General features: G+C 32.4%; 1 protein-coding gene across 1 annotated transcript; it reads left to right on the top strand.

Moving 5' to 3' along the window:
• Nucleotides 1-3,995: 3,995 nt before the first annotated feature.
• Nucleotides 3,996-12,829, top strand: LOC131855531 (elongation of very long chain fatty acids protein 4-like). Its single transcript, XM_059206805.1, has 5 exons — nucleotides 3,996-4,123; nucleotides 10,118-10,305; nucleotides 10,892-10,960; nucleotides 11,802-12,104; nucleotides 12,629-12,829. The coding sequence occupies exons 1-5, from the start codon at nucleotides 4,084-4,086 to the stop codon at nucleotides 12,827-12,829; spliced, it is 801 nt and encodes a 266-aa protein (XP_059062788.1). The 5' UTR covers nucleotides 3,996-4,083.
• Nucleotides 12,830-14,264: the final 1,435 nt, after the last annotated feature.

Genomic DNA, 14,264 nt, shown 5'->3' with positions numbered 1-14,264 from the left:
CTATATTTTTGAAGACTCTCCTAAGTGATTTAACATATATATGATAGCAATGCTGACGATGGATTAAAAGGTAAATTTGTATTATTATACTAGCCTGTGACTTCGTTTCGTGAAATTAAACTTTTTTTATTAATATATCATAATATAATCCTTTAAACATTAGGTATCTGCGAGTAAAAGTCCCTTTATCGGATTTATCGGTCAAGCCCTTTCAGAGATTAGCAAGAACTAACTGACAGACATAATGGTGTATAAATATTACCGTATATATATTCATATATATTTAGTCAAAACTTGTTAATTTGAAATTACAAACAGACACTTGAATTTCCTTTGTATTACCTTGTAAACTTTTATAGATATTATGAGATTTATAAACTATATATATCATAATATACAGCCATTAAAGGATAAGATATTGCTACTTTCTCTTGAGCTTTAAATAATGTAACAATAGCCAAAACCATTTATATACATTTGGTAGCTATTATTGAGAATTTTGATAATAGATTTCTAATACCTACTCGCGTTCATCTCCCAGCAATAAATAAATCACTTACTTATCTTGGCGTGCACTTATTTTTTACACAAAAGCAATAAAAGAGCGTGCTAGGAGAATGAAAAATGAAGTTTTCGTGACTTAGCTGCCAGGACTGAAGGGATAAAGGAGCGCTAAAATGAATGCCGTCACGCACGGAAGATCTTCTACTTTTATCATAACCACATAAATACAACATTGTTATAAAATTTTATAGTAAAAAAAATGCGAATTCATGTATTTACACCAGAAACTCTTAAGCATGGGACATGCCCCCTTGAAGGGGGCGTAAATAGATATCAAGGGGAGTGTAATGCGTTTGAAATTTCTGAAGAAAAATTAACTCACTGAGTAAATTAGATTATACTATAATTTATACAAATTAGATAGATGTATTGTTTTAATTTGCCCGTGATAGATGATCTGGTTACTTTCTATGTATAAGAGAAATAATTCCTAGATCGAATACCTAAGTATTTTTTTAAATTATCTATTCATATAAAAATTATAACTAAAGGGTTAAATTTTGTAACTTTCAATAAAGAAAAATGTAATATAATATTGATAATCATATTATAGGGATATCAACAAATAATCACAAAAAAACAATCCTTGTAATCCATCGCGATACATCGAGGGAACATACCCAAGATACTGGTAGCGTACCTCTTTGCTTCACCATACTTTCCTCTAGGCAAAGTAGTAACTTTAAATACTTAAGTAAATATATTTATCTAATAATATCATAACAGAAGGCAGTGAATTTAATTCCTCTTCTTCCTTTCCTTTAATACTACTGAATTGCGTTGAAACGTAATAAATATAACTCTTTCCTCTTGGCTGTATATTAAACTATAGACGCGTCATTACATCTTACCATTTACTTTTATTGCCTCATTTTCTGCCACCCAACTCACTTCGTAAGCTAATTATATCATTATACTTCGTAACAAGCCACTTTCGCACTTATTCCGCGGATACACACACAGACAAATTATACAGTCATCTACATATTCCTGAGATACGCAAAATTAGTGAAACATAAAATGGTCTTATTCAACCTCCAGGATGACTCTATGCCAGAGATCTATATCACGGATAAAATGTAAGGAAATCGAAGTGACTGATGATTTTTCTATGCAACGGACAACGTTATAATTTTAATTTTCATACTGCTTTCTTGATATATGATAGCGTAGCGGCTTTTGTATTGATTGCCGCATGCATCCTTATGTAAAGTGCGAATACTGTAACTACCATATAGTAATTTTTGTAGCTGTGACGTGGTCGTGTGGAATGAGTAGTCATGCTCACTAAAATGTCCAGACATGTGGCGGCGTGGTGGGCCGGGTTAATGGGCTCCCTAAAATATGGTCGAGCGCAGTGATGGCTGGCTCATCCGTCATACTCGTGAACGAGTACTGCTTGTAGGGACTGGTCTGCTCTTATCACTACGACTAATTTAATCTTATTGCATATTTATATTTGACCCAAAAATTAGTGCTTGTTGGTAGTTTGTATTCACACGTTTCGACTTGTAAATGTAAACTTACAAGGATTATTTAAAAGAGCAACACACAAGTTTCTTGCTCGTTCTTCTTGTGATGAGACAGCTTTCCGAACGAGTGGTAGATAAAAAACAAATTGTTATGACTATTCAAAAGTGCTTAAATTAAGTTTATTTGAATAAATGATTTTCTATTCTATTCTATTCTACTGGAATGGCGAACGAGCTGCCCACTCACCTTATGGAAAGTGGCAACCGTCATGGATAAGCCAGGTATGCATATGAATAGCTTGCGTTGTCATTTCGGAGAACTAAAATATAAAGAAATTCTCTACCTTATCCTAGCCTTCAAACCGAACACAACTTAAGCAAATAAATAAAAAACATTAAATATAAAGACTGCTTAACGGGTGAAATGTACGCAGACAACTTTTACAAATACCTCGATGAAATATTGCAGGTAAGTGTTAATCAAGTAATATAGTAATTTAAAGTTTGAAATTATATTATTAATGTTTATTTGTATTAATATATGTATATTAATACAAATAAACATTAATAATATAATTTCAAACTTTAACAAGTACAACAAGTATGTACTTGCAAAGGAAACTTAATTTCCTTAGCAAGGAAAACTTAGGAAACTTGTCATTGTGAAATTACAGAGTTATCTCTGTAATTTTACAATGACAAGTGTTGAAAATATATTCCATCCACGAGAAAGAATGCAAGTAGTTATTGATAAAATATTTTGGGATCATTTGAACTATACATACCTAATTCTGTGTAAGTATGTCATACGAAAGCGTCACGCACGAAGTAGCTAAAGTAATTTTTTACTATATTTTTATATTATTAGAAAAAGCAAAGAAACGCGATTTTGTATATATATGTACCTATGTATACTAGCTGACACCGTAAACGTTCTTCATTGTTTTAGCATATAAATTAAATTAAATTTAAAAAGAGGAGTTTGTAATAGAATGATGAAAATTTAGGGTCATATGAATTTTTTAATGACACATTATAAAAAAGTGTCCAAAAAATGAATAAAATATATTAGGAGTGGACAACCCTTATCACTTAGGGGTATGAAAAATAGATAGTAGCCGATTCTCAGACCTACTGAATCGTAAAATTCATATAAAAATCGGTCAAGCCATTTCGTATTGTAACTGACATTGTGACACGAGAATATTATATATAATAAATAAAAAATAACTATATATATTAAATAAAATTATAATATATTTTAACTATTAACATTATTTATATATAATACTGTCGCTACTGTTATCCCCGAGGAGTAGTCAGAGTCATTACCAATTGTCGACGTCCACCTGACATGGTGCGTAACATAAAAGAAATTGGGTCGCTAGTCCTCATTCATCTTCATCTATCATCCTCTATTGGTGGGCCACCAAGATAAATTCATAACTCAAAGGAAGCCCCATTCCATCATCAACCATAAAATAACTATTATAAAGCGCAATTTATTTTAAATTAAACTGTTATGACATTTGAACTGTAGCCTCTTTGAGAAACTGTAACATTTGCAGGTCGTCGAGTGATAAAACTTTAATAAAAACAATCTAAATGCAGTACCCGCCGTTCTTGCAGGTTGTCCGTGACTGCAAATTACTTGTTATTTACTTATTAGGTAAAGGAAAAGTTAAATGAACGTAGGATTGCTTTGTTTGTTTGTAACTAGTCAAAATATACTTAAGTTTAAGTTTAACAGTTTAAAAATAAATTGAATCTAAGTTTTTTTATAATTGGCGTTTATATCGTATAAATCCCCCTGAAGATTGATCTCCGTATATTTTATCAAATATTTGATATTGATATAATATCCTAAACTCTTGTCGTCTAAAAAATAATAGTTTTAATAAATATACCAACTATTTCAAATTTATGTCACTACTTGACAAATATGTAATGTCATAAAAGGTTATTTTATGTGAAAATTATTATTTAAAATATTATATTTTCTTCATTTAAGTCTAATAATTGTTTTAAGTTAGATTTATATTTGACAATGTCTTTTCTCACTGGTTTACAACTACCAAAAGGACAGCGTAAGAACATTTTTATTTGAATAGCAACACCGTAATATAATCTTAACATAACTTGATATTTCTATGAAAATTGAATGTGATAGCATCCAAAAAAAATTACGAACTACAACAGAGAGAAATATGTAGCATTTTCCCAAAAGAATTTTCTGAAAGCATTTACATATTCACCTTTTATTTGGTTTCATTTGTCAACTGTCTGGCCCATCATGACTGTAGGTAATATTTGCTGCAATTTATCAAGTTATAGGGTTCCTTACTACATTACTGAAACTTAGACACTTTTAGTATAAATTAGTTACGCGATTTTATCGCAACTAAGGTTAACTTCTAGTATGAGTTGTATGTACCTATCCATTCTTTATGGATGAATGGGAAATAGTTTACCAACCTGCACTAACATTATATACTGGGAGGGCACCAGTTAAAGAGGATATGTTGAGGATGAAGTCAGTTTAGATCGTCAATAAAACAATAATAAAATACTGGCTCGTAGAGAATGCTAACAGAATGAATTTCTACTTTTGTAACAATTCAATGACTCTTGTATGGTAAAGTAACGATTGATCTAATAGTATGTTGTAACTGTTACCAATATATATGAACAGTACTATATCACGGTATAATATGACGGCCGTAAAGCCGCGCCGTGATGCTTATGCCAATCCGGAGTACAACAGTGATATATCACTGCCTTATCTCACCCCAAAACTGAAACACAGGACAAAAATCTTGCTGTTTGGCGGCTCAAATATGTAGACAAATTTACCTATGCAGACGACTTTTCATAAAAAGTCTACCTCGTAATGTTTCAAACATTCAATATATAAATAATAAGATAAAATATAATAGAAAATATTGGTCAACCCCGACGATTTATCTCAGTTCTCTTTTCTTGTAAGTTTCGTATCATAAAAATGTTGTATTAATAAAAGTCCTGTTCAACAGTTTTGCTGTAAGTTTCGTATAATTATATTTACATCATTACTTATGGGTATGTTAGTTTGATTACTTGTATTGTATATTGTGTAAGCAACATGAAAAATTATACCGTTTAAATCTGTTTAATCCGTTTTAGGCTGTGTAAAAATGTTAATATAAATAACAAATACCACGCGGACAAAGTCGGGAGCATCAGCCAGTAGTAATATAAATTTTAAAATACTACGGAATCGTATTGTGTTAATATTTTTTTTAACATGCTCATTGGTATTAATATACCTGCAAAGGAAACTACGCTTGGAGCCATGTTTATATATTTTATGTATTTTCCCCAGAGCTAAGATAGATGCTCCAAGTTAATAAAAGCATTTACTATATTGAATACCAAGCATCTACTTTTATTTATATTGGTAGTTTCGTATTTATTATTAACTAGCTGTACCCGCGACTTCGTCCGCGTAAAATAGTGAACTTGACTAAATAATGAAAAAAATATTTAATGATCTAACCCAATAAAAGCCTAATGAAAAAGTTTCATCATTTCATCTTCAAAAATGATACTTCCATACATAACTAACATAAATAACTCTTTCAACCCCTTATAACTTCTTTTCTTAATATATATTTAATAAATAGGCTAAAAATTAAACTTCAAGCTTCTAGCTTTAAAAACGACAATATTGTATGTAAACATTTGACTCTCTTTTAAATTCCTTACAACCCATTTTTCTTTATTTATATTTAATCAACAGCCTAAAAATCAGTTTCAGGCTTTGAAAATGGCGATATATCTATACAACCTTGCACCTTTCAATCCCCTTACAACCCTTTTCCACATTAAAAAATACCCTATATCCATTCTCAGGGTCTTCTAGATTATATGTTCTAAATTTCATTTAAATCGGTTCAGTAGTTTTGGCATGTAAGAGAGATCGAGAGTTATAATATTAGTGAGGTGTTAATAAATAAACCCAAAAAAGCCAATGAAAACAGTTTCATCATTCTAGCTTAAAAAGTCATGAATTTACATAAAAATTTTGATCCCCTATTTTATTGTACCCCCTTAAGGGTAAAATTATTATAAACTATGAATCATCATCTCATCATCTTATATTTTAGGTTGGTCAATCATCACCAACCTAAAATATAAGTTTCAAGCTTCTAGCTTTAAAAATGACGATTCTTACGTACAACCGTGTTTTTTTAACGTAAGAAAAAAATCTTCATAGAGGCCCACCGGCTTAGGGGCCAAATGGGGACTGCCGGATTCATATCGGCCAAAAACCTGACGACTATTCCTCCTCGAACATGTCGCCGTAGCTATAGGATCGCATATGCATTCTCCAAGACTACCCGCAGGGTTCCCATTGAAGGGACCTTTCATCTAGGCGTGCAGGGAATAGCCTCTGCACGCCACCGTAATGCCTCCCTTGTGAGCTTCGGATCGCCCTAACAATCCTCCACCCTAGGGTCAAATATGGATTCGATGGCCACGCTGATAGACTCAGGTGTCCATCGAATCCTCCCCTCCCGCCGGTGACCTGCGCTGCGGCCGCGGCCCTGGCCTTGGCAAGCGACACAATTTTGTGCTACCGACTCCATGGTCCGACTTGCGGTTAGCCGCAGCGCAGTACCAGCAACGTGGCGATGGCGCGACACATCTCGCGGTCTTGTGGCCGCCCTGACCACAGCGATAGCACCTATCGCTGCAGTCTTCCCCTGCAGTGCACCGTTGGCCTACGTGCCCCGTGAGCAAGCACCTTACCTTAATCCGACCCGCCGGGATTAGGATTTAGGCTGCTGCAACCGGGCATCGCACCCAGTTTGAGCCCACGCCGGAGGGAGTGCACCGGACCTCGCCCGCCTGTATGCTTGTATCCGCGCATCCTCCCACTCGCGGCAACGACGTTCTCAGATGTTACCGAGTCGTCCAGGTCACATAGTCTCAGCTCAGCTGATTTCTCCGGCCTGGTGACCCGGACTTTTTCTACTGGCAAGATCACTAACCTTGCAGCTAGTGAGTTCGCTTTGTCGCCGGTATCGGCGCCTGGCACTTCTAGGATGCGACATCCAGTCACACCCAGCCGGAACCGTAGGTCGGGCAACCTCGTATGCATGGCATGTACCCTTTCAACCCCTTATAACCCTTCTATCGCATCCAAAAGTATCCTATGTGCTTTCTCAAGATCTAGACTAATTGTGTACCAAATTTCACTTAAATCTGTTCAGTAGTTTTGGCGTGTAAATGAGACTGACAGACAGACAGAATTACTTTTACAGTTATAATATTAGTAAGGTATTTAATAAACTAACTAAATTCAATAAAAAAGTTTCATAGATCTGGCTCCAATAATGGCGAATTTACCTAAAATCTTTCGTCCCCTATTTTACTTTACCCCCTTAAGGGTAATTTTATACAAATTTTGAATGTCACATTCATTTATATTTAATTAATCAACAGCTTCAAAAATAGGTTTCAAGCTCCTGGCTTCCAAAAAGACGAATTTACATAAAAACATTCATCCCCTATATTATTTAACCTCTTAAGGCTAACATTTTTATAAACTTTGATGGCTTATTCATTTATAGTTAATCAACAGCCTCAAAAATCAGTTTCAAGCTTCTAGCTTCAAAAATGACGAATTTACATTAAAATTTTCATCCCCTGTTTTATTTTACCCCCTTAAGGGTAACATTTTTACAAAATTTCATGGCTTATTCATTTATAGTTAATCAACAGCCTCAAAAATCAGTTTCAAGCTTCTAGCTTCAAAAATGACGAATTTACATAAAAACTTTCATCCCCTATTTTATTTTACCCCCTTAAGGTTAACATTTTTACAAAATTTCCAGGCTTATTTATTTATAGTCAATCAACAACCTCAAAAATCAGTTTCTAGCTTCAAAAATGACATATTTACATAAAAACTTTCATCCCCTATTTTATTTTACCCCTTAAGGGTAAGATTTTATACAAACTTAGTATGTTATATTTATTTATATTTAATCAACAGCCTCAAAAATAAGTTTCAATCTTCTAGCTTCAATAATAACGAATTTACATAAAAAAAATATCCCTAATTTATTTAACCCCCTTAAGGTTAAAATTTTTAAAAACTTTGTATATCATACTTATTTATATTTAATTAGCAGCCTCAAAAATAAGTTTCAAGCTTCTACCTTCAAAAATGACGATTCTTCCATATAATCTTTCATCCCCAATTTCAACCCCTTACAACCCTTTTTTCGCATTAAAAAGTAGCCTATGTCCTTTCTCAGGGTCTAGACTATCTGTGTACCAAATTTCATGTAAATCGGTTCAGTAGTTTTGGCGTGAAAGCGAGACAGACAGACAGACAGACAGACAGACAGACAGAGTTACTTTCGCATTTATAATATTAGTAAGGATTAGTAAGGATTTTTTGTCGCAGCACAAAAATATATTTTTATCGTTTCCGTACAAATAATAATTTTACAGTATTAATCTACAAACCAACATTTTGTTTCTTACAATCAGCTAAATAATTTAAATAGTTCCATAATATATGGCACAATGAAAAGGTCATTTATTTTATAAAAAAGACAGTTAGTTTTTATTTTAGTGAAAAATAAGAAAATTCTATTTTGATACAACAACCATATATTTATTAATACCTATACTTTATTAATTTTGTGTTAATGCTTTTTAAATAAACATCCACACATTATTTCTGTATAACCTACAAAAATGGGTAAATAATTTAATTTCGGATAGTGCCACACCACAACATTCTTTAAAAAATGTAAATAATAAAATTTGAAGAAATTGTGATTGTTATTAAGTTTTTTTTTTTAAGTTTGTCAGAACAGGGAAACAACATTTGACATTTATTATTATTTAACATTGGACATTGACTTTAATTTTTGTAATTTATATTGTAAAACTTTAAGTTGGGCTAAACTGGGCTTGTATCCAGAGCCGTATAACAAATTAATTAAAAAAATCGTCAAATTTGTCTCGCAATCGGCCAATTTCAGGTTTAAAGAAAAAACACATACACACGATATACGATTTTATCATAAAAAAGTGTCAAAAAACAATATTTTCACTAAACGTCAACGTCATGTTTCCGGCAAGATCTTTCGTTTTACATTATGTTATCTGTGGTTTTGTTCTCTGTGATGGATACCTTATTGGCGCAAATGCACGCGATGTGTTGATTGGTTGTTAGCTAGTGAAATGAAAAGATGGCGAATGGCGCAAACGCACGCGATGTGTTGATTGGTTGTTAGCTAGTGAAATGAAAAGATGACGAATAAGGATTCAACCGCATAAAGATAACCTTGTATTTCCATTTTGAACCCCTTACAACCCTTTTTACGCATTAAAAAGTAGCCTATGTCCTTCCTCTGCCTCTAGACTATCTGCGTACTAAATTTCATTTGAATCGGTTCAGTAGTTTTGGCGTGAAAGCGAGACAGACAGACAGACAGACAGACAGACAGACAGAGTTACTTTCGCATTTATAATATTAGTAAGGATTATAAAGTGTTTTAATTTTTTGTTCTTGTTTTTATTTGTACATATTATACACGAAATATGTCTACTATTTATCTTAGCTGGCTGTCTAATATTTATTTTATTATACATCCATCTTTTATCAACCCACGACCAGAACGAAACACGTAGTTGAAATACCAGGAACTCATGAAGACCTAGTATTATCACAGTAAATATTATTTTTATATACTGCGTATAATTAATTTAGTTACGCATGTACAAAATACTGCAACTTTATTAGTACCTGGCTGATTGGGGATTTCATGCATTGTATAGTGAGCTGAAAGATTCTTTTTAGGTGATGTTTAGGTTATGAAATAAAACTATGTTTAAAATTTTTGGTCGCTGAGTATAGTATAGAACTAAATTTAAATCTAGTCAGAAACCGTAAGTTGTCAAGGAGTATAGTCAGTCTGGTATCACATAAATACTCTAAAGAGAAACGGTTTCCTACGCCATTTCATGTCAATATATATATCAATATTTATTGAACAAATACATTTTTTCATTTTCAGTGACATTCGTGGAAAGGTGGCCTTTGATAAATCCGAATGAAGTAGCGTTCGTTTTGGCAACATACCTCCTTTTTGTTTTGAAGATTGGCCCAATAATAATGGAGAGCCGAACAGCGTTCCGAATAAAAGGATTTCTCATTTTTTACAATGTGTTGAAGGTTATTAATTCAAGCATTTTAGCTTATAAGGTAATTTAGATAATTTTTTAATATGTTTATAAATTAATTTTGAGACTTATGATGTTATTTCAATTATTCCATCAGAGTTATATGTAAAGTATCTTACACGTCTAACCCAAACTGTTTAGTGGTAACTTCGCTTTCATAGTTTTGCTATGTTATTATTTCATTTATTAATAAAATAATGCTATAGAAATGTTTTTGATAGTATTTCCTAAGCTATCAAAACTTGAGTTAAACTACTTAGGCAATATTGTTAATCGAACCAATCATCTTCCATACAAATATGACAATACTTATTCAGTCATTCATAACTTAAGAGCCGTGCTCTTATCAGTCAATATCTTACTAATATGTGTAAATACTTAATTTTTCTAAAGATATTAAGAAACTAGCAGTTATAATCTTACATTAGCAACCGAACTGGGTCGAGTATATAATAGTTAGTGTACAACATATAAATTCAAAGTACATTATTAGATTGCGGGTTAATGGCATGCTGCGTTTACATACCCCTAGTATGCCCCATGGAAGTCTCCGCTGTTGTTACTACAACCATTTTATCTTATACATAACATAATAATTTTTATTCCAGTTTCTTTCATACGTCCTTAAGAATGGCTTATTTCCAAGGAAATGTGAACACGACAACCTAACGCTATATGTATGTATGACAATGATTATTTTTATTAGTTTATGATATGATAATATGTATAGAATTGGTTTTAAAAATCTTTGTAGATATAATATATTATCAGAAATATGCATTTAAGATTATCTATACACAAATAAAATTGGAGTGTCTGTTTGTAATATTGAAATAATTCTTTTTTACTATAATTGAATATAAATACGATACATACACCAAAATAACATTTTTTACAATTTTTGTCTGTCCGTCTGTCTATATGTTTGTTCCGGGTAATCTCTGAAATGGTTGGACCCAATTTGACGGCACTTTTTTGGCAGCTAGCTGATGTAATAAAGATCAACTTAGGATACTTTTATTTTAGAAAAAATCTTTTATTTTAGTTTAATTCCACGCGGATGAAGTTGCGGGAACAGCTAGTTACAACTATAGTTTGCTAGAAGCGATGATTACTTTCAGACTTGGTTCAAAAATTATTCCGATACACGACGGCAGGCTCAACCCCTGCCTTTATTGGATACCCAGGGACATGTGGGCTTATAAAATGTTACGTTAATGCTTCTAACTATGTCATCTGAGATAACAAATGTAATAAGAAATTATATTTATTATATGATATTTCCAAAAAAATTAAGCTAATTCAAACGCACCACCCAGTTCACCTAGTTCACCCAGTCGGAAATTGCGAATATTGACTTTTATTTACCTCCACATATTGCATAAAAACAATCGTAATATAAAGAACGTAAAATGAATACCTTTACATTTAAAATACTACAAAGACTATAAAATAGGACAAAGAATTTAAGTAAAATATCAATTATACATAATAGAAGAATATATATATCGTTTTCAGATAATTGCATCGTTATACTGGAAATACATGGTCACGAAATTTCTAGACTTGTTCGACACTGTATTCTTTATAATCCGAAAAAAATATAACCAGGTTACCTTCCTCCATATGTATCACCATGTATTCATGGTTGTCATCACGTGGTCATGCTTAAAATATGACCCATCAGATCACTGGGCCTTTATGGCGACCATCAACTGTTTTGTTCACACCATTATGTACACATATTATGGTATAGCCGCTTTAGGACCTAGTTATGCTAAGTATATCTGGTGGAAGAAATATTTAACATTGCTGCAATTGGTGAGTTTATTGTACAATTCTATATAGACAAAATTGTAACTGGCAGCCAATAAAAATGTGAGTGCTATGTCGGTAAAAGATAATAAAAAATAGTTTAAAAAAAGATCAAATTGGAAATTAACATTTCATTACGTAATAAAAATAATTTTAAATCAATCAGCCATCCCTCAAATCAAGGCTTTAACCTCATAATTATGAAAAGAATTAAGAAATTAAGAATATAGCTAACTATAATAAAAAAATTGCATATTCTTGGTATTAATAGGTACTAAAAATATGCTATTTTTTTTAATTGTGTTTTGGAAACATTTCATTACGTATGCTTTAAAAAGACTTAAAATTTTTACGGTAGACTGATACGCGCAATTTCATCTGCATCTTTTTCCCCGTTGTTTTGTTAATTTTTTGTTATTGCAACTCTTATTAATTCTCCATCTTGAGGTGTTCTGAGCACATAATGTTGTTGTTGCTCTTTGAAAACTTTGTAATTGGTGTATATTATAATATAATTTTTCTTTTTTCAGGTACAGTTTATACTAGTGATAGCACATCTATTAGTGCAAACCTATACATCAAAATGTCCAATGCTCGGCATTACTTACTGGATAGGCTTAGCTAACCTGTTTCTTTTTATTCTTCTTTTCACCGACTTTTACAATAAAAGGTATAGAGCTCGTTGTAACAAAAAACTTATTGAATTCATTTGCAGTAAACAAGTTAATTAAATAAAGTTATTGTCTTTCATTGGTATTTTGTACGTTGTTGTATGTAAAGTAAAGTAGTGTAACCTGCAGCTAAATATAGCGTTTAGACGATATACGAAGTATACTATCTATTTGGTGACAACTAATAGCAAAGGGCTAAAGTTTGTGCCCAGTGGCACACCTTTGAAAAGACCAGCTATGGCCAGCACTCGATTGCAGTAGATTAACAATGATAAAGAATCTTCAATGTCACTGTTAAGGAAACTTAGATAAACGCTTCAGAACCGTAATTAAATTACCATTATTTTTAAGTCTTGTATTTAAATATTATAAAGTACCGTATCGTGTAGGAGTTTAATTATAGCTCTTAAAAATAAATCTCCGCCTAGCCTCTTTAAACAACACTCGGATCTTAATATTAATTACAGTCTAATTGCAAGGTTAAGTATAATATTAATGTAATAAGTGTCTACAGTTTTTATCTCGATATGAAAACGTAGTTAGTCCCAGATGAAAACGCCAAGATGGACTAAGTGGTGTTATATTACAAGTTTATTCTTTTATTAGATTAACACCCATTAGACTTGAACTTAGGCTGTATTAAATCGTATTACGTGTATCAACGGCAATCACTATTACGACGGCCTGAAGCGGGGTACAAAATTCTAATGGGGGTACCAGACCTGTTTGATTTGCCTTCTACGCTCAATTCCATTTTTATCCGTTGAAACTGTAGACCTAGAATAAATAGCGTATGGACTCTAATTCTAAGTTCGAAATAAAGCAGTTTTACAATCGTACATATGTCATACGACGCATGGAAAGCATTTCGGAAACTTAATTTATTTTGATAAAGCTTAAAATGTTCGGAAATACTCTTTTAGGCAATCCCGGTATACCTACTCACCAAGTAAGCATCTTTACGTGGCACATAACTTGTTACAAGGCATTAAACTGTCACTACATCGGCGTTTGAAATGTTTAGACAGCCAAGTACTGGCTGGTCTATAGAACATATTAAATAAATACGGCTATGACAGATAAAGTAATGCCGGGAAGTAGCTAACTCATTCACTTTATTGAATTGAGAATTGAAAAGAATATTTACTGTTTGTAATGGACAACATGAAATTTTCAGTGTCGTAACGGAGGAAGAATAACAACACTGGTTTATATTCCAAAAAAGTATTTTATAGTACAAGACTTTTGTACTAATGAACCACCAAACTAAGAGTTGTAAAAAGATGAAAAGTTAACCACTAAAAATCTTTCCCTTCCATGAAACTGTGTAGTGTTTAAACCTTCAGTATATTTCTATACCCCGAGTACTTTATGGTATCGATAATAATACGGTGGTTAGTAGGTAATTATTATATTAATTAAGCTAGAATAAAGTCTTAAAACACATATATTTTGGAATTATACTCGTGGGAAGGCATCGATATTTTCAACACAG

Source organism: Achroia grisella, unplaced genomic scaffold (assembly GCF_030625045.1).
Source record: "Achroia grisella isolate CSIRO2021 unplaced genomic scaffold, CSIRO_AGI_Agris_v1 utg146, whole genome shotgun sequence".
NCBI classification, from domain to species: Eukaryota; Metazoa; Arthropoda; class Insecta; order Lepidoptera; family Pyralidae; genus Achroia; species Achroia grisella.
This window is presented reverse-complemented; position numbering and strand designations above follow the sequence as displayed.

What these genes read in the sequence shown, in the direction of transcription:
- LOC131855531 (XM_059206805.1), top strand. Translation starts at nt 4,084, where the DNA reads ATGTCTTTTCTCACTGGTTTACAACTACCAAAAGGACAGC. An exon ending in CAAGCATTTTAGCTTATAAG is followed by an intron (nt 10,306 to 10,891) that starts GTAATTTAGATA and finishes TTTTTATTCCAG; the next exon opens with TTTCTTTCATACGTCCTTAA. An exon ending in ACGACAACCTAACGCTATAT is followed by an intron (nt 10,961 to 11,801) that starts GTATGTATGACA and finishes TATCGTTTTCAG; the next exon opens with ATAATTGCATCGTTATACTG.